This window comes from Erinaceus europaeus, chromosome 10 (assembly GCF_950295315.1).
Source record: "Erinaceus europaeus chromosome 10, mEriEur2.1, whole genome shotgun sequence".
Lineage (NCBI taxonomy): Eukaryota > Metazoa > Chordata > Mammalia > Eulipotyphla > Erinaceidae > Erinaceus > Erinaceus europaeus.
Genome location: NC_080171.1, coordinates 62,145,849 through 62,167,630, shown reverse-complemented (window position 1 = coordinate 62,167,630; position 21,782 = coordinate 62,145,849). Strand labels below are relative to the sequence as shown.

The 21,782-nt window shown below is 40.5% G+C and overlaps 1 protein-coding gene across 3 annotated transcripts in view; it reads right to left on the bottom strand.

Annotated features, from left to right (window-relative positions):
• IFT74 (intraflagellar transport 74) overlaps positions 1–21,782 on the bottom strand; it is a 131,828-nt gene that overhangs the window by 17,038 nt on the left and 93,008 nt on the right. For all 3 annotated transcript variants that reach the window (XM_060199666.1, XM_060199668.1, XM_060199667.1), the window contains 3 exons: positions 9,041–9,094; positions 5,402–5,499; positions 4,620–4,746 (listed from right to left, as the gene is read on the bottom strand). In XM_060199666.1, coding sequence (XP_060055649.1) covers positions 4,620–4,746; positions 5,402–5,499; positions 9,041–9,094 — 279 coding nt within the window. The remainder of the gene's footprint in view (positions 1–4,619; positions 4,747–5,401; positions 5,500–9,040; positions 9,095–21,782) is intronic.

The following is a 21,782-nucleotide window of genomic DNA, read 5'->3' as shown; positions in this document are numbered from 1 at the left end:
AAATTTAGAAAAAAAAAGTCTTGAAAGGCAAATATCAAAATGTTAATAATAATAATGCCTTATGGTTAGAATTGTAAAATTTCCAAATTACTTTTCTGTATCTCTCAAATCTTCTGTGATAAATATTAATTACACTTAAGTTAGAAAACAATATAAATATAACATCTTTGTAGGAGGCTTGAGAGAAAATGATGAAAAAAATATTTTCTTTTGTACAATTTAGATGGTAAGTGAAGGACTCATGTCAAGTGAAGAAAACCAGAAGGAGACGAAAGAATATCAAATGATCTCACTCAAAAGGGAGCTTAGGATGAGGAGGTACTTTAATTAGCTATGGCTTAATGCAACAGATCCAAAACTCTAAAGAGGGGAGGTGGGAGGCCATTGGGGCTGGGAGCAGTGTTCTAAGATAGAAAAAGTTAAGCTGAGAGGGGCCGGGTGGTGGCACACCTGTTTGAGCACATCACAGTGCGCAAGGACCTGGGTTCAAGCCCCTGGTCCCCACCTGCAGGAGAAAAGCTTCACAAGTGGTGAAGCAGGTCTGCAGGTCTCTCTCTGTCTCCTCTCTATCTCCCACTTCCTCTCAATTTCTGGCTATCTCTACCAAATAAATAAAGATTTAGAAAAATTAAAAAGAAGAAAAAAGAATCACAGTGTTGAACAGGTCACTTAGGTTTATAGTGCTTCAATTCTTAAAGTAGAATTTGTACCTAGCCTGTATATTTTAACTGTTGAAAATAAATATATAAAAATCCAGTTATATAGTGTTAACTGGAATATATCTTGGGATAATACATTTAGAAAAAGCACAAACTGCTTTTAGCAGAGAAAAGATAAAATGTTTTGGTTGGTATAGGGTAAAGTTTATCTTTCTTTAACAGGAGGTCTCCCATGAAAAGCTAAAAGCTTCTCCAAGGGAAGAGACAGGAAGAGGATGCAGACTAGTTCCTTCTGATACGCTAGGAAGTTGCAAAGTTTACTGAGCAGTGTGTACATAGTAGCAAAATCTCAGAAGGAACTACTTTGACCTAGGGAAATGTTTCTGAAATATTCTGCCATCAGAGCATTTGTTTATTCCCTGGAGTTTCCTTTCCAAAAATATATATAAAAACCATTGCTGACAGGTTCTTTTACCTCTTTACTCCTGTAGTGCAACAGTATTTCTCAACGTTTTTTTCTTAAACTGTCTTCCTAAGGTGGTTTTGTAGATAATTTTTTCTTATGAAATTTTATATTACAGATGCAATGTATATCTATTTATATGCAGTGAGACTTTATCTAATCATATCTATCATTTTTTGTTGGTTATTTAATATTGATTTACAAAATTATGAGATAACAGGGGTGTAATTCCACACCACCAGCGTTCTGTGTTCTCATTCTCTCCACTGGAAACTGCAGTAGTTCCCCCAAAGTCACAGATATGGTTGATTATTTCTATAACTATTTATATTTGTATATATTTTCCCTTTTTTTTTCCCTGTGGTCCTGCCTGCTCTTCCTTTCTAAGTCACACCTACACCTGTTAGTACTTCTGAAAGTCTTTTTTTCTCTCTGCATCCTAATGGAACTGGAGTTCAGAGTCCTCAGGTCATCTTCCCCTAATATTTCTCCCCCTCTCTGGAGGGTACGGACTAGAATTCTTTTTTGGGATGCAGAAGATGGGAGTTCTGGCTTCTGTAATTTATACATTTGCTTTAAACATACTTAAATTCAACTAGTGTACTGCACCAAAGTAGAAAACTCTGGGGTGGGGGTGGTGTGGGGGGTCGTATTCAGTTCCTGGGTCATAGTGGCAGGATGACCTAGTGGGGGTTGAACTGTGGAAAACTGGGAAATGTGGGGCCGGATGGTGGTGCACTGGGTTGAGCGCATGTATTACAATGCACAAGGGCCCGGGTTCAAGCCCCTGGTCCCCACCTGTAGGGGGAAAGCTTCATGAGTGGTGAAGTAGGGCTAGTGTCTCTGTCTCTCTCCCTATCACCTCATTCCCTCTTGATTTCTGGCTGTCTCTATCCAATAAACAAAGATAATAAAAATTTTAAAAAAGAAAACTGGAAAATGTTATGCATGTATTGTATTTTATTGTTATGCAACTATTGTATTTTACTGTCAACTGTAAACTATTAATCCCCTACTTAAAAGATTAAAAATAAATAAATAAATTCAGCAAATAATTTGTAGGGGTCAAGGAACTAAATCTTCAATAATGAAACCATCCAACAAGATAGTTATCAAATCAACATACTGTACTTTAAACCCCAATGATAAACAGTTCTCATTCTTTTTCAACTCTCCATCTCCACACAAAATATAGTGACTAGTCTTCAAAATGAAATGTAAACACAATTGATAAAGGAATGAAAGGAACATAAAATCCCAATTATAAGTTTCGTTTCAAAGTATTTAAATTTACCTTAGAAATAATATGTTTGGGGAGTTGACGGTAGCACAGCGGGTTAAGCGCAAAGCTCAAGGACCACCGTAAGGATCCCAATTCGAGTCCCCGGTTCCCCACCTACAGGAGAGTCGCTTCACAAGTGGTGAAGAAGGTCTGCAGGTGTCTGTCATTCTCTCCTCTCTGTCTTCCCCTCCTCTCTCCATTTCTCTCTGTCCTACCTAACAACGACATCATCAATAACTACAACAACAATGAAAAACAACCAGGGCAACAAAAGAGAAAATAAATTATATATATATATATATGTTTGATAGTCATTATGCAAAGATGGTGCAAAGTAAGCAAAAACTTTTTGAATTAATACTGACCTTAGATAAATGAAAAAATGCCAGAGGTTTCCCATATGAATCAAAGAATTCTTTAACTTTTAGAAAAAATAAAAAGAACTAGAGATATATCTATCCAAATAATTAAAAATAGGATGTTAAAGAATCCGTGCAGGAGGCCGGGTGTGGCACACCTGGTTGAGTGCACGTTATAACACACAAGGACCCGGATTGAAGCCCCCAGGTCCTCACCTACATGGGGAAAGTTTTGTGAGTGGTGAAGCAGTTTCAGGTGCTACTCTGTCTCTTTCACTCTCTATTACCTTCCTCCCTCTTGCTTTCTGGCTATCTGTACAATGAATAAATAAATAAATATGACACAAAAAGTTTTTAAAAAAAGAATAATTGCAAACCTAAATTCAATGCACCATTATTCACAATAACCACGAATTAGAAACAAACTAAATATTTGTTGACAAAACGCTGCATATGGCCGAGGAGACAGCATAATGATTATGCAAAGAGACTCTCATGCCTGAGGCTCCAAAGTCCTAGGTTTAATGCCCCCACCACACACACATTACATAAACTATAAGCCAGAGTTGAGCAGTGAGCTGGTTAAAAACAAATTAAAAGTTATATATATATATATATATATATATATATATAAAGAGAATATTACTTAGTCCTTTAAAAGGAAACTTTCCCACAGACACATGAAGAAATGCTCCACTTCACTTATCATTAGAGAAATGAAAACTAAAGTTACACTTGGATTCCATCTCACACTTGAGAGAATGCCTTCCCGTCAACAAATCAGAAAATGACAGGTTGTGGAGAAAAAGGATCCCTGATACACTGCTAGGGGCGATGGAAATAAGTACAGCCCCTTTAAAAGACTGTATGAAGAATCTTTAAATAAATAAAAATGGAATTACCTCATGATCCAGTGACACTACTCTTAATCATTTACATAAAGGACACTCAAACACTAATTCAAAGGGACATATATACCCTTATGTTCATAGCTGCATTATTCACTATAGTCAAAGAGTGGAAGCTGTCTAAATGCCTAAATGTTAAAGGAGTTACGGGATATATATTCCATGGATTTCTACTCTGCATTCAAAATGAGGACACTGTCTCCTTTGGGACAGAACAGACAAAACTGGAGATAATTATGCTTAGCAAAATAAGTAAAGAGATGAAGGAAAACTACCAGATGGTTTCAGTCATATGTGTTATCTAGAGAACTGAAACACATGAATTTGAGGGGGAAAAAAGAGGCAAGCAAACTGTTTCTAGGACTTGTGAAAACTATGTGGTTATTTCTGAGAGGTGGAAGGGTAAGGACACAATTTTGGTGGTGGGTGTGATGTGGAACTATACACTGTAAGCTTACAAGCTTACAATCTTGTGACTTACTATTAATAACAAATAAAAAATGGGGGAAAAAAGGAAACCTTGTTGTATGTTACCAAATAGATGAACCTTATAATAGGAGAACTTTATAAATGAAAAACTATTAAATATATATACACATAGCATGCATCTATTCATATGAGGTACTCAAAGTTATCAAACTCAAAAGAAAAACAAAGCAGAATACAGATATCATGAGGCTTGGAGGGAGAAAAAGTGTCAATATATTTTAAGAAAATATTAAAAATCTAAGTTGCAGTTGGGCACATGGTGCAGTGATTGCACACCAGAATATGAAGTATGAGATTTAGAGTTCTCAGGTTCAATACCCAGTTCCATCATAAGCCAGAGCTGAAGAGTTCTCTCTCTCTCTCTCTTTCTAATATAAAATAAATCTTCCAAAAATAAAGTGTCAGTTGTTATATATATGTATATATGTACATATATACATATATATCTATTTTTTTTACCTGAGGTCAAATTCCTAGCTGTATTTTGTGATTTCTGCATTTCAGTAGATTTAAAGTTGAGGTCCTCCTGCATCATCTTCAGTTCTTGATTGGTGATAGAGGATATCTGTTTCATACGATTTATATTCTATATTTGCAGAGAAATAAGAACAGAATCGAAAATTACACCAAATTTAACTCTCTAACAACACTCTTTGTAAACTCTGTAAAAAATGAGGAATTTTGGATAGGTGTTCTTTTTTGATATATATCAACTATTATGTAGTAGGTTTTACAGTAAGGTTTTCTCAATATGGAGATGCTAAATTAAGTCCAAATTGATTTTGTATAATTTACTTTATTTCACTGTATAAAAATTCAACTACACTGTTTAGGAACTGACTAGAGTCTTAGAACTCCTAAAATAGTAAAAAAGGGACCTTCAACTTTTCTCTTAAGGTTCTGTACATCAATAGCTGGTCAATAAACATGTACAAGATAGTCAATAAGCATATACAAGATATTCATTAGATGTCCTATAATCTTATAAATTCTTACAATACATTTTATATACAATATAAAGCACAAAGTACATTAACATTTTATAATAAAATTAAATGTCTGAATTAGCTGGATTTTGCTGAAAGATAAAAATGTATATTCCAAATAACATGCAAGAAAATTTAAAACAAAATAGTTTAGATAAATTGATTATAGTAGTATCTGTACTTTTTGAGCTATAAATGGAAAGGAAACCACAGCAAAAATAATGAGAACTCCAAGGCAGAGATACGATAACTTACTCGACTACAATGCTCCAAAAGTGTAAGAATGCTGGCTTCTATCTGTGCCTTTCGTTCTAGTTCCTGGTTCTTAGTTTCCTCAAAAGTTTCAATGGTATCTGTGAATTAGAAAGTAAATATATCAGAGGGTACTGTTGATAGAGCTAATACTACATAAACCCTAATTTGTATGTCTTGAGAGTACTTTTTAGAAATTCAAAGCAAAAAAAAAATTTTTTTAACCAGAGCACTGTTCAGCTCAGGCTTATGGGGGTACAGAAGACTGAACCTGGGACCTGGGAGCCTCAGGCATGAGAGTCTATCTGTATAACCATTATGCTATCTCTGCCGCCCTCAAAGCAAAAAGTGCCACTGTTTTTAACTTTAAGACTGACAGGAGTACTCAGGTTACCAAAGGTGGGTGGGAAGAGCTTATGGTTGAACAGAGGGATATTGGCACTTTGGTGGTAGGAATGCTGTGGCAATACATATTTTGGAAAAGTGTGAAACTGTACCCCTGAAATACTATAGTCTTAAAAACTAACACTACCTCTATTTAAAAAGTGAACACACTACCATTCTTTTTTTATTAACCCAAGGATAATTAATTATTAAATAAGGACAGTTCTGTTCTTTCAAACTTTTGAAGCCTGTTGTGATCTCAGTACCAGTAAACTAAGTTTGTGAACATGGGCTAAAAAGTACCAGTTGATAAGGAAAATAAAAAGGCATATTCTCAAAAAAGAAGCTCCTTAGTCTGAGAAATCTTTTTGTGTGCCCAAATATAGAACCAGTACATAATTTACTGTTCTTTACATTTTTAAAGTGTATCTGTGAATATTTCAAAAGTAAAAATTGACCATTAAGGCTATATTGCTAGCATGGAACAATGAATTTATATTGAGAAAAAAAATTGGTACTTGTTGACATTTTAAAGAAATCTTGGGGTATTATTAAGTCAGCACTGACAATTACTAATTGATATCATGCATCTATAAAGGTAACAGTGAACACCCTACCTAAAAAACTTCAAAATCAGGGTCATAAAGTGACACACCTGGTTAAGCACATACACTATAGTGTGCAAGGTCTCAGGTTCAAGTCCCTGGTCCCCACCTGCAGGGGGAAAGCTTTGCAAGTGGTGAAGTGGGGCAACAGGTGTCTCTCTGTCTCTCCATCTCTACCTCCCCTTCCCCTCAATTTCTTTGTCTCTATCCAATAATAAATAAAGTTTTAAAAAAAGAAAAAAAAGACTTAAAAAAAGACAAAGAACTTCACAATCTAATAAAATAATTAATGAAAGTCAGTAATATCTAATATATATACATTTTGAAAGATTTCTAAATGCACAATATAAATTGAGGTAAAGATCTATTTACAAAGTGGTCCGGGAGGTGGGGAAGGCATTGGACTCTCAAGCATGAGGTCCTGCATTCAATCCCCAGGAGCACGTGCACCAGAGTGATGTCTGGTTCTTTCTCTCTCTCCTGTCAATTCTCAATGAATAAATACAACCTTTAAAAAAAATCTATTCATAAGTAAAAACACAAAACAGAACTTGGACTGGAGTTGGTGTACTACACCAAAGTAAAAGACTCTGGGGTACGGGGCGAGGCGGGGGGGAAGAGTTCAGGTCCTGGAACATGATGGCAGAGGAGGACCTAGCAGGGATTGTATTATGTTATGTGGAAAACAGAAATGTTACACATGTACAAACTACTGTATTTTACTGTTGACTATAAACCACTAATCCCCCAATAAAGAAATTTAAAAAGGAAAGATCTATTTACAAAATTGTTAAGATGTTTTAAAAATATATTGGGGGGGGGGGGCTGGGCAGTAGCAAAGCAGGTTAAGCACACAGAAGCACAAGAACCAGCCTATGGATCCCAGTTCAAGGCCCCCGGCTCCCCACCTGCAGGGGGGGACTCACCTCACAGGCAGTGAAGCAGGTCTGCAGGTGTCCTTCTCTCCCCCTCTCTGTCTTCTCCTCCTCTCTCAATTTCTCATATCCAACAACAACAGCAACAATAACAACAGGGGCAACAAAGTGGGGATTTGTAGTGCAGACACTAAGCCCCAGCAATAACCCTGAAAGCAAAGTGTGTGTGTGTGTGTGTGTGTGTGTGTGTGTGTGTGTGTGTGTGTGTGTGTGAAATAATAATTTGTGAAACAGTCACATGAGAAAAATTTTATCCCATAATAGATGTTAATGTAGCACATCCACCACCAACTCGTTTTCCTCTGCTGAATGTGCATGAAGTCACCAAAGCCCTCTCACCCACTTCCCACCTCAATTCTTCAGACTTCTTGGCTTTGCTACAATAGACCACAACTAGCCAAAGTTTCACCCTGTGATTTTCCTTTCTTTGTTTCTTACATTCCACCTATGAGTAAGATCACCTGGTATTTATTCGTCCTTCTGACTTATTTAATATGATTCCTTTAAGTTCCACCCAGGACTTACCAAAAGGAAAGATTTCATCATTTCTTAGAGCCAAGTAGTATTCCATTGTATTTCCTTTTTTTTTTTTAGATTTTTTTAAAAATATTTATTTATTTATTTATGCCCTTCTGTTGCTCTTGTTTTACTGTTGTAGTTATTATTGTTGTTATTGATGTTGTAGTTGTTACATAGGACAGAGAGAAATGGAGAGAGGAGGGGAAGACAGAGGGGGAGAGAAAAATAGAAACCTGCAGACCTGCTTCACCACTTGTGAGGTGACCCCCCTGCAGGTGGGGAGCTGGGGGCTTGAACCAGGATCCTTACAACAGTCCTTGCGCTTTGCCCCATGTGCGCTTAACCCGCTGCTCTATTGCCCGATTCCCTCCACTGTATTTCTACATACCACAACTTTCTTTGTTGTTCATAATATATTTTTTTAAATGAATGAGAGCGAAAGCAGGACTAAGCGTGGTGTGTTGCACAAAAACAAAGGACTCTAGGGAAGGAGGAGAAGAGACAGGCAGAGAGGGGCTTGTGTCCTGGTGCATGGTGGTGGGAAAAGACCTAAGTTGTTGGTAAAAGTGTTCTGCAGACACCTATCACAGGGAGAGGAGAAATTGTACTCAACGTGCCATCAAATGTACTATAAGCCATCAGCCTACCCACCCCCCCCAACAAAAATTAATGAGAAGCTGCAACATATGGCCACAAAAATGATAGAGGTCACATACAGTAGTAGAATTAAGTAACACAATCTGAAGCAAGAGCTAGTAATAAGTATTTTGAAAAGCTTTTTTAGAAAGGTTGAAATAAATTCTGGTTTATTTTCAGACTACATAAAATATTCTGCATTATACTGAAAGAAGTTTTTGAAAAAGTGAAAGATATCAAAAGTGAATATTCAAAAGAGAACATTTGGTCAATAAGTTGTCTGTAGGCACTTTAAACAAACTACTAATGTGGTTATTAGCTTTATAATCTACCCCTAAAATACAAACATTCATATACAACCACACACATAACCATTTCAGAATTCTCTATCCCTAAAGTATGCTCTTTAGTAATTTGTCAAGACAGTGCTTTGTATGCTCACATATTTGCATTTATTATTAGTCATCAGACCTTCACAAAATTGAGATCTCTTTCTCTCTGGTTTGGTACTAACAGATATTTGAGAATATACATTTTCACACACACATAAGAATATCACTTACTGTCCATATTTTCCTCCCTTTTTTTAAGCTCCTTGTACTTCTGATTCAATTCACCTACAATGGATACAAAATACAACATGAATTTCAAAAACTTTAGACACAGCATTTTAAACTATAAATATCTTGATTCTCAAACGCTCGCTAGCAGCCAGGCATTCGTGCTCCTGGTCACTCAGCACAGCAGCCACCATCAACGTAGCCTGGCTTCTCTGGAATTTCTCTGTGCCGCTCCGTTCATTGTAGGCTGGCATCATGATGAAGTTTGCCAAGGCTGGTAAAAAGGTGAGTCTAAGAAAATGCTTCCTATTTCAAAAGAGGTAGAAATAAGGTAGTGAAGATAAGGAAATGTCAGAAGATGAAGATGATGACAGCAGTGGAGGAGAGGTTGTCATCCCTTGGGGGGGGGGGGGGACATAAAGGACACATCTCCAGTAAAGAAAGAGATGACTTCTCCAAGCAAAAGAGTACAGTGGCCACACCAGCCAAAAAACCAGACAATGAGGTGCTGTTGGTATGTTCCCTTCCCCCCGACCTCTGAGAAGAATTGGTTTGCCCCTTGCTAGTTTCACACCCCTCTTTCTCCCCGCCCCCTATGCTAAGGACGTGCAGAGTCCCAGCAGCAATGGTGGAGAGAGGATGATGGAGAAAAGCACATGGTGTGGTGATTTGCCGGTTCGTGAATAAATATTAAACTGCGTTCTCAACCCAGCCGCGTGTCTCTGGTCGTCTCTGTTACCCGCCGGTGAAGCCAGTCCGTATAAAACAACATATGGCGCCTACAATGTAGGACCGGACCTGCACATCTCTCAGATAAGTGAATACAATTTGGCTACTTATGCACTATGGCCTTCTCTTCTGCTTGTGAAGAGATCTCCAAAGGCGTCTGCCCTTTCTTCACGAGACTGTTTTGCTGTTTCTGGAACATTTATCTCTGGACCACTCTGTGGTTTCTGCCCAACGCCAGCCCGCAGGGGCCGGCTTTCCACCCCGTGGTGCGGGGCACTGGGCGTGGGCTCCCTCTAGACTGCTCGGCCACTGTGAACAGGGCAGCAGACATGGCAGGGCCATGGGGCAGGGCCACGGCAGCCTATCATGGCCGCCACCCCAGGGCACCTCAGCCCGCGCCTTCTGCACGGCTGGCCCACCCGCCCTTGTGCTATGAAGTCTGGACAGATCCTGGGCCACCCGGAGACCGCGGGCTCCCTGCCAAAACTGGGCCCCCTGGCCGAGATCTCCAGCTTGGGTCTGAAGGCAGACGAGCTAAAATACGCAGAGATTCGTCCAGAGATCGCAACCTGCAATTCCTAGAAGTGAAGTTGCCCAAGAGGCCACCGCTGGACAACACACTCCCAGAACGGCTAAGACAGTATAGATCTAAATTCGTGTTTAAAATGACATGTCTTCGTAACAAAAGTTTCTCTCCTTGTATATTGAAGACCATGTGTATGTGTGTGTTTAAAGTTTGGTAACGTTAACTTTAAGATTAAGAATATAACTTTAAGGCTAAATTCTTAACAGGCAAAGTTAAATGAAAAAAGGTTTTCAACGTAATTCTCATAAAGATAAAATTAACTTACATTTAAAGTCTGAGGTAAAAATTAGTTAACAATCAATATATTTTAACTAAGTTGGTCTAAACAAAACCTGAGCACACCTAGGGTGTGTCTCCATCTTAAATGGGTGTAACAAAAGGTTAAATAGACTCGTTGATATGTAAAACTCTTGATTACCTTCCCTATTAGAAATGGTAGATTACACAATAGCTATGCTAATGATACTCATGCCTGAGGTTTTCTTTCCTTGATTCTCATGTTTACCTTTTCACATTCTATTGTTTAAACTTTAACCAACCTTAAAATCATTCTAAAAAAGACTTCTAATTGTAATAGTTATCAATTGTGATAAACTTCTAACCTGCTACAAGTTTTTTTCATAGTAAGTAAATTGCAGCTGTCAAGTTCTCTACAGAAAAGCAGAATTCGGGCAGCGGACCTTCCTCATACAACGCTCCACCCTCTGGCATTCTTCCGTGGACATATGCTTTCGACTGGCACTCCTATTGGACTCACTGGTCTCAAACACTGACTGCAGCCAGCTGCCTTTGGGACTCTAGGCCGTTCCCCACCCCCACGCTATAAAATGCCTATCGTGGCAAGTACGCCCCCCAGAGGCAGGAAATGTTTTTTTTTTAAGCTGATAAAGTTTTGCCCACAGAGGCAAAAATAAATGGCCCCCTCAGGCCCTCCCTTGGCAGCACACTGGTTCTTGTTACTTGCTTACATGTTTCTCCATGTTTGTGCCAGTTTCTTTTTTGAAAATGCCTGTACGATATAGGTTTCTGTTCACCCTACACCCCTGATACTGTGGTCATTTAGTTAAAAACAGAAGGGGGAATTGTTGGTATGTTCCCTTCCCCCCGACCTCTGAGAAGAATTGGTTTGCCCCTTGCTAGTTTCACACCCCGCTTTCTCCCCACCCCCTATGCTAAGGACGTGCAGAGTCCCAGCAGCAGCAGTGGAGAGAGGATGATGGAGAAAAGCATATGGTGTGGTGATTTGCCCGTTCGTGAATAAAGATTAAACTGTGTTCTCAGCCCAGCCACATGTCTCTGGTCATCTCTGTTACCTGCCCGAGAAGCCAGCCCGGATAAAACAACAAGGTGCCTGTGGTAAAAAAGCAGTGGCTGCACAGGACAATAAACAGTTATGGAGCAGAAGTAGATAGCATAATGGTTATGCAAAGAGACTCTCATGCCTAAGGCTCCGAAGTCCCAGGTTCAATCCCCCCACACCACCATGAACCAGAGCTGAGCAGTGCTCTGGTAAAAAATAAAGAATAGGGGTGGGAGTCGGGCTGTAGCGCAGCGGGTTAAGCGCAGGTGGCGCAAAGCACAAGGACTGGCATAAAGATCCCGGTTCGAACCCCGGCTCCCCACCTGCAGGGGAGTCGCTTCACAGGCGGTGAAGCAGGTCTGCAGGTGTCTATCTTTCTCTCCTCCTCTCTGTCTTCCCCTCCTCTCTCCATTTCTCTCTGTCCTATCCAACAACGACAACAACAATAATAACTACAACAATAAAACAACAAGGGCAACAAAAGGGAATAAATAAATATTAAAAAAAAATTTTTTTTAATAAAAAAAAAAAAAGAATAGGGGTGTCAGGCAGTAGCGCAGCAGGTTAAGCGCAAGGACCAGTGTAAGGATCCTGGTTCGAGCCCCCAGTTCCCCCACCTGCAGGGGAGTCACTTCACAGGTGGTGAAGCAGGTGCAGGCGTCTTTCTCTCCCCTTCTCTGTCTTCCCCTTCTTTCTCCATTTCTCTCTATCCTATCGAACAATGACAACAATAACTACAACAATAAAACAACAAGGGCAACAAAAGGGACTAAATAAATATAAAAAAATTTAAAACAAAACAAAAAAGTAAAGAATAAATACAATTAAAAAAAAAAGTTATATAGCTAAAGCTGTAGCTGGCCCTGGTAAAGTCAGGAGGAGTCACCCCTGCCAAGGGAGCAAAGAAAGGTAAGAATGCCAAGAAGGAAGAGGGTGAAGAGAAGAAAGAAGACAGTGACGATGAGGATGGAATATGAAGATGATAAGGAGGAGGCAGAAGATCACTCTGAAAAGGATCTCACTCAAGGACAGAAGCTAAGAAATAATAACAGAAGGGGGAAACACAAAGTAGAATGTGAACTAGGTCTGATGTATTGCACCAAAGCAAAGGTCCTAGATGGGGGAAGGGGAGGGAGAGGTTTTTAGATCCTGGTACATGCTAGTGGAGGAGAAACTAGGCTGGGAGTGAGAATGTTTTGCAGAAAACTGAAAAAAAAATCACCCATGTATCACAATTATAAACCATTCTATTATAAACCATTAATTTCCTCAATATCAATAATAATAAATCCACCTTCATTTCTAGGTGATAGTAATCCCATGGACTTGGTTTCTCTCCCTACTCTCTAGGTTTTACTTTTGCTTTTGTTACCCTCCTAGCTTTTAGCAAGTCTATTGCCTCAGATGAAAATGTGTTTTCCCACCTGTAGTCCCTGGAAACCACCACAAACAACACCCTCAGTTGGTCATGGCCAGCACTTACTCTTGCCTCCAACATGGCTGACTAATTCCAACTACAACTACTATTTGTATATAAAAAATATATATATTTTTTATATATATTGTGCTTTATAATTACATTTCATTAGAAGGCCTTAAATCCTTACAAATAAAAGGAGAATAATTCTTTCAGGTCCACTACAGAATTCAAAACTTTTCTGAGAGGTTAGTAAAAAATAATGTTGGCCGTAAGATTAGACCCAGGAAACAATATCCAGCAGTTAAGATGCAATGCTGAAGGAACAATCATATTATTATTGCTCCTGCCCTCCTCTATTGGGAAATTGTGCAGATGTGGTCGAGCTTGGCAGGGCTTACAAACCATCCTATTTCCATGCTAGTATTATTATCTACATACCAATCTTCTGCTTTGTCTTATGAATGATTAAAGGTCTCCTTCCTAAGTCCCCACAGGGTATTGCTAATTCCCACCAACTGAATCCCTGGCAACAGTTGTTAGGGAAGCCCCTACCATTTCCAACCCCTCCCACTTATGGTATTATAAAAGCCACTTCAGTTTCTGGTTTCTCTCTCTTCTGCATCCTGACCTAGAGGAGGTTAGGCATGCAGACTAGGAGGTGGAAGCCAGCCATTGTGGCTGTCTCCACGTGGCTTAACCCGCTGCACTCATGCCACTCTGGGGCTCCTGCATGAATAAAGATTTGTATTGCTACTACCAGGAGCTTAATTCCTGGGTCATCTCTCCCACTGCAAGGCTAGCCCAGCACTCCTCCTCCATCCCTCACCCCCGGATATTTAGAGATCATGGATCTCTACTCAGAAATGGATTAAATATGCAAAGATACAAATAAAATTCATGGAGTAAAAAAAAGAATTATCATCAGAAATTCAGAAACAAACAAGCAAAAAAGAAATGGAGAAACAATGAATAAGACTTTGAAAGAAAGCACTGTCTTGAAGTAGAGCTGAAAGCTGAAATAGCTAAGAGCACAACTAGCTGAACAAGCGAATGTAGTATCAGAACAGGGTAACAAAATAGCTGAGCTACAGTAAACAACAGAAGGGAGAAAGAATAGAATAAATGAGGTTGAAAACAGAATTAACAAGATTGAGGACGAATTAGAGAAAACTAAGAAGAGATCTCAAAAAGAGATTAAGATGGAGTAGGGCACCAAAGTAAAAACCCTGGGTTGAGGGTGAGGGTCAATGTTCAGCTTCAAGGGGGGTGGGGTGAGAGAGGGGGTATGGGATGGGACACAGTCTTTTGGTGGTGGGAATGGTGTGTATATACACTCCTATCCATTTGTAGTCAGATAAATCACTCTTTAATTAATATCAAAGGAAAAAAATTGATTGGATGCCTCAAACTTTTTAAATCACAGACTGAGTCTTTTTAATACATAGGCTGAGTCTTTGGTATGTTGACTCCCTTAAAAGCTTAGACCAGGGGGGGTCGGGCGGTGGCGCAGTGGGTTAAGCGCACGTGGCGCAAAGTGCAGGGACCGGCGTAAGGATCCCGGTTCAAGCCCCCGGCTCCCCACCTGCAGGGGAGTCGCTTCACGGGCAGTGAAGCAGGTCTGCAGGTGTCTTTTTCTCCCCCTCTCTCTGTCTTCCCCTCCTCTCTCCATTTCTCTCTGTCCTATCCAACAACAAAGCAATGTCAACAATGGCAATAATAACCGCAACGAGGCTGCAACAACTAGGGCAACAAAAAGGGGGAAAAATGGCCTCCAGGAGCGGTGGATTCATGGTGCAGGCACCGAGCCCAGCAATAACCCTGGAGGGGAAAAAAAAAAAGCTTAGACCAGGGAGAACAGAAGCAACCAGTGGCACAGCTATATACAAATAATGTCAAAGGACAAATTATGGTGATGTTGTGTATGATATAGCAAATCTTAACAAAGGGATATTTCAAAGTTAAGCCAATTGCCCAATAATGTGATTATAGCAATAACTATCTATTGTCTTATTAAATCCTAAAACAGCAGGAACTTCCCACTTCCTCTATAGAGCCTATATTTCCCCCAGTCCTGGAACCTCTAGGATGGGGCTCACTTTCCCGCATGCTTCTCTCAATTCATACCAAATGAATCCCAACTGCAATCCCAACTGCCAATCCCAACTGCAGCCAATCCCAACTGCAGCCAGCTGCCTTGTGACTCTAGGCCGTTCCCCGCCCCCATGCAAAAAAATGCCCATCGAGGCAAGTAACGCCCCCCAGAGGCAAAAAAGGTCCCCCTCAGGCCTTCCCTTGGCAGCACACTGGTTCTTGTCTTACATGTTTCTTCATGTTTGTGCCAGTTTCTTTTTTTGAAAATGCCTGTATACGATATAGGTTTCTGTTCACCCCACACCCCTGATACTGAGTCATTTAGTTAAAAAGAAAAGGAGGAATTGTTGGTATGTTTCATATTGGTTTGGTCTCCTTCCCCCCACCTTTGGGAGAAATTGGTTTGGCCCTTGCTAGTTTCGCGCCCCTATGCTAAGAAGGTCCAGGGTTCTAGCGGCAGCCACTGGAGGAGAATGATGGGGAAGCACATGGTGTGGTGATTTGCCCGCTCGTGAATAAAGATTAAACTGCAGCTTCTCAGCCCAGCCGTGTGTCCTCGAGTCTTTGTCTACCGCTGTGAAGCTAGCCCGGCCTACTGGAGCCCCGAACCTTAACGACACCCAACCTAATCAACACAAGGAGTACAACCTCAGCAAGCTTCACTTCAGACTGTGTCCAGAGACAGCAGGCATGGAATGTCAATCCTTCACCCTCATTACTCGGGTAAGACCTTTCCTTTCATAGCATTCTCTAATTCCATTCCAGGAGGTTCAATTCCTAACAAAGTCCCAAAACCTAGATATAGACCAGGTCCCGTAAGATAGAGCATATGTTCACATGTATACATAAATTAGGGCAAAATATATACCTGAAAGCAAAAATACCACAATAGCCTGTAGTGAGTCAGTATTAAGTTCCTAATGAAATAGTGTCTACTTAGACTTAGATACCCTCCTCACCTACTTCCTATTACACTTCTCTCACTCAGTCCAAAGCTAACCTCATCGAAGAGACTGAGTGAGAGACTGGCATACTTTAACGATGACTCTTTAGTCACTATCAGGCCACCCCAACAGCTGGGGCCCTAATCAGGGTGTCCTGAGATTCCCAAACAGACGTGATGGGCCTAGACCTCGAGTAAACCCCTCTCTCCATTGTTACTGGTCATCTCTATCAGGAACAACACAATAGATCCCTTTGTGGGCCCCTATAGGACCTTGCCCTCAACTTGGATCAACAATGGTAGAGAATGTTCCATCCTCTGAAGGGAGGCTGGACAATATACTCTATGCTATACCTGAGGAAGATGGGTCCTGATATTGAGGCAGCTTGGAACGTTAGTTTGCATTTTTGAAAAAATACTTCTGACTAGGAGAAATAAGAATCTTAAAGAGAATGGAAGGGTTCCTTGTAGTCTTAGAAAGAGTTTAAAATAGCAACTGTTAATTATTATTATAGCCAAGTTAATTGGGGGTATGTTTTTCTATTAAAATCCAATGGTTAGGACCTTCTGGAATATACTTGACCTCACTATGTTTTGTGCCCTCTAGGGGGCATCTACTAATTACCTATCTTAGATACTGACAGGGCCAAGTGGTTTTGATCTATCTGTTGTAAGGTTGTAAGTAACTTAGATGTTAAACACACACACACACACACACAACTATATATACAAATTTGAACAATTTAAACCCAGTGTCAGAATTTGAGCACCTTACAAATCTGAAACACTAAATACTTAGGCTAAAGAAAATATGAATACTTAGAGTTATGTATGGTCTAGGCAGTTAGAGGACTTGAAGTATTAACTTTTATCATTCTCCCTTTGAGGCTGTGGTGTTTCTGTGAATGTCTCAACAATAGCTGGTGAATTTTGCTAAGTTCAATAGTTGTAGATATTGGCTGTTTTGGGGAAGAGTCTGCTCTGATTGCTGTTACTCCATGGTCACACCTCCCAGCTTTAAATTACTATTGTTAGTAATTTAAATTAAAAACTGTTGTTTCTCTGTTTTGTTTTGTTTTTTTGTTTTTTTGTTTTTTGTTTTTGCCTCCAGGGTTATCACTTTGGTTCGGTGCCTGCACTAGGGATCCACTGCTCCTGGAGGCTATTTTTTTTTCCCTTTTATTGCCTTGCTGTTGTTATTATTGTTGTTATTGCTATCTCTGGCTTTTCTTATCCTCAAATCATTCTTCTGTCTTTTCTTCATAGTTTTCTCTATCTTCTTCATTTACATTTTGGATTCTCCTCTTAGTTGACTTCTGATGTCACATTATAGCTAAGGAAATTTCACTCATTCTTGTGGTTTAAAAAACTCAAATTTGAACCCTTTCCCATTTTTAGAGTGATTTACCGCATTGCTCATTAAATAGATTCATGCAAATATCTTTCAGTATTTTAATGCTCAGTGTAGCAATAATTACACTCACCCTCTCCTGTGAGCCCCCTCCCCCACATTCCTTGCTATGTTTCAAGATCCTTTACCATACATATCATCCATCTTAGAAATCGGAGAAATTCCTTCATCTTGTTCTTCTCAAACCCACATTCTTAGTTAACCATCAGATTAAGCTGGAGGATGTATCTGGTCAATGTCTCCAGTCCCATAACTGGTCGGCTGGATTAGACACAACAGAGCTCCCACATCTCAACAATCTACTCCCATATCACTTACTGTTAAGAAAAGAGGCCAGGGCACTAATGAACTCCTCTATTTTATGATTTTTAAGTTGAAGAACAAATGTCTGAGCTGCCCATGAAAAGCAATGAACAGATGTAGAAATCTTGAGACAGGGTAAAGTGTGGGGGTTGTTTCTGAATCTTCCTTTCTACTTATTATCACAGGAGGAGATAAGATCACAGATAGCAGAAAGCTAACCAGTATATTATACTGGAGGTATAAAACAGAAAAACAAAAAATGGCTTAATTAAGATGAGGAATGAAGAGACCAAAGGAGAGGGGTGAGGGTATGTTAATAAAATGATGCTGCTCAAATCCTGAGCACTTAATGTAAACAAAGTTTGTTTGTTTGCTTTGCTTCTAGGGTTATCGCTGGGGCTCGGTGCCTGCATTCTGAATCCACTGTTCCTGGCAGCCATCTTTTTTTTTAATATATATATATTTTTCTCTTTTGTTGCCCTTGTTTTACTGTTTTTGTTCTTATTGATGTCATTGTTGGATAGGACAGAGAGAAATAGAGAGAGGAGGAGAAGACAGAGAGGGGGAGAGAAAGACACCTGCACACCTGCTTCACTTCATATGAAGCAACTCTCCTCTAGGTGGGGGAGCCGGGAGCTTGAACCTGGATCCTTCTACGGTGTTGCGCTTTGCCCCATGTGCTACTGCCTGACTCCACTATCTTTTTTTTAATTGTTGTTGCTGCTGCTGCTGTTGGATAAAGATAGAATATGAGAGAAGAGGGGAAGACAGACCTGCAGACATGCTTCACCATTTGCAAAATGAACCCCCTGCAGGTGGGGAGCTTGGGGCTTGAACTGGGATCCTTGCACCAGTCCTTGCACTTTGCACTATGTACACTTAACTTGGTGCGTTACCCCTGGCCCCCCAAAGTTCTATGTTAGTTGTGTATTTCAAATTTACTATTTGCTATATGCCAGATACTATAATAGAGGTTAGGGAAATAAAAATGAACAGATAGTTTCTACTCTGTCCTAGAAGGGCTTTACAATTCATTAGGTGTACACAAATAATGCAACATAAGTTTTACTGTGACCAAAATATGTATGAAGTGTTCTGGTAAACAGATTGAGTAGAAAAGACCAGATTTTTACACAGAAGTAAAATATCAGAGGCTGAGGAGTGCTGTCTCATATCACAAGTGATCATGTTACAATGCATAAGAACTCAGGTTAAAGCTCCTGGTACTCACTTTCAGGAGGAAAGCTTGAAAATGAAGCAATGCTTCATTTCTCTCTTTCTCTCTCCCTCTCAAGTTGTTTGTTTTTATTTATTTATTTGGGTAGAGAGAGAGAGAAATCAAGAGGGTAGACAGAATGATACCTGCAGTACTGCTTCACCATTTGTGAAGCTTTCCCCCTGTAGGTGGGGTGCAGGGGCTTGAACTCGGGCCCTTGTGCATTGTGGCATGTGCACTCAACCAGGTGCGCTACCACCGGCCCCTCTCTTTTCCTATTTCCCTTTTCCCTCTTGTTTTATCTCTATGCAAATAAATAAATATTAAAAGCATCTTTTAAAAGGTCATATAACATCAGCAAGACACTTTAATAGGTATTGCTAAGAAATTATAGTGACCCCATCCAAAAATGGGCAGAGGATATGAACAAAACATTCACCTCAGAGGAGATCCAAAAGGCTAACAAACATATGAAAAACTGCTCTAGGTCACTGATTGTCAGAGAAATGCAAATTAAGACAACACTAACATACCACCTCACTCCTGTAAGAATGGCATACATCAAAAAGGACAGCAGCAACAAATGCTGGAGAGGTTGTGGGGACAGAGGAACCCTTTTACATTGCTGGTGGGAATGTAAATTGGTACAGACTCTGTGGAGAGCAGTCTGGAAAACTCTCAGAAGGCTAGACATGGACCTTCCATATGATCCAGTAATGCCTCTCCTGGGGATATACCCCAAGGACTCCATAACACCCAACCAAAAAGAGGTGTGTACTCCTATGTTCATAGCAGCACAATTCATAATAGCTAAAACCTGGAAGCAACCCAGGTGCCCAACAACAGATGAGTGGCTGAGAAAGCTGTGGTATATATACACAATGGAATACTATGCAGCTATGAAGAACAATGAACCCCCCTTCTCTGACCCATCTTGGACAGAGCTAGAAGGAATTATGTTAAGTGAGCTAGGTCAGAAAGATAAGATGAGTATGGGATGATCCCACTCATCAACAGAAGTTGAGTAAGAAGATCTGAAAGGGAAACTAAAAGCAGGACCTGACCAAATTGTAAGTAGGGCACCAAAGTAAAAACCCAGTGGTGAGGGGTAGATATGCAACTTCCTGGGCCAGTGCGGGGTGGGAGTGGGTGGGAGGGATGGGACACAGTCTTTTGGTGGTGGGAATGGTGTTTATGTACACTCCTAGTAAAATGTAGTCATATAAATCACTAGTTAATTAATATGAGAGGGGGAAAATTAATTGTAAATCTCGAAGTTTTTCAAAACACAGACTGAATCTTTTTAATATATGGGCTGTGTATTTGATATGCGGACTCTCTCAAAAGCCTAGAGCAAGTAGATCAGAAGCAACCAATAGCATAGCTATATACAAGATACTGGGTACTGTACAGCAAACCCTAACAAAAGGACTTTTCAAAGTTAACCCAATTACCAAATAATGTGATGATAACATTAACTATCGATTGTCTTTTTGAACCCTAAGACAGCAGGAACCTCATATCTCCACTATAGAGCCTATATTTCCCCCAGTCCTGGAACCCTTGGATAGGGCCCACTTTCCCGTATGCCTCTCCCAATCCATATCAAATAATATTGCATCTGCTTCTTCTTCTTCTAGCATTTGCCCTTCTTCCGTAGCCAGTCAACAGCATCAGGTTGAGCCTGATGTAAAGTTTCGAGACCTCCTTTGAATCTGGAGAGGTGGCAGTCGTTGACTATGTGGGTCATAGTCTGTCTGTAGCCACAGGGGCAGTTCGGGTCGTCTCTGGCTCCCCAGCGATGGAACATAGTGGCGCACCAGCCATGGCCTGTTCGATACCGATTGAGGAGAGCCCAATCATAACGTGCTAGGTCAAAGCCGGGTTGACGCTTGCAGGGGTCTGTGATGAGGTGTTTGTTCTTGACCTCAGCTGACTGCCAACTCTGTTTCCAAGAGTCTGGAACAGAGAAGTTCAGTGTAGGCGTAGGGGACCAGATTGGGTGACGAGACGTCAAGCGTTGGACAGGGTGGGCGAAGACATCTGCGTATATTGGCAGGTCCGGTCGAGCATAGATGTGGGAAATGAACTTAGATGATGCCGCATCCCAACGAATATCTGGCGGGGCGATGTTGCTAAGAACTGGCAGCCATGGAACCGGGGTGGAAAGGATGGTTCCAGAAATTATCCTCATGGAGGAATATAATTTGGAATCGACCAAGTGGACATGGGGGCTACGGAACCATACTGGGGCACAGTATTCTGCAGTGGAATAGCATAATGCCAGAGATGATGATCGTAGTGTGGAAGCGCTCGCGCCCCATGAGGAGCTGGCCAGTCTTGCAATGATGTTATTCCTCGCGCCCACCTTTGCTGCAGTTTTTATGAGATGTTCATGAAATGACAGAGTGCGATCGAGAGTAACGCCAAGATAGACTGGCTGGGCTTCAAGCCGGATTCTCGTATCGCCAAGCTGCACATTAAGCTCACGTGAGGCCGATCATCTGCTGATCACAACCTAATCAACGCAACGATTGCCACCTCAACATGCCTCACTTCAGACTGTGTCCAGAGACTTCACGTGTGGAATGACAACCCTTCAGCTTCATTACTCAGGTGAGACCTTTCCTTTCATAGTATACTCTAATTCCATCTCAGGTGGTTCACTTTCTAACAAAGTCCCAAAACCTAGATATACACCAGTTTCTGTGAGAGAGAGCATATGTTCACACGTATCCGTAAACTA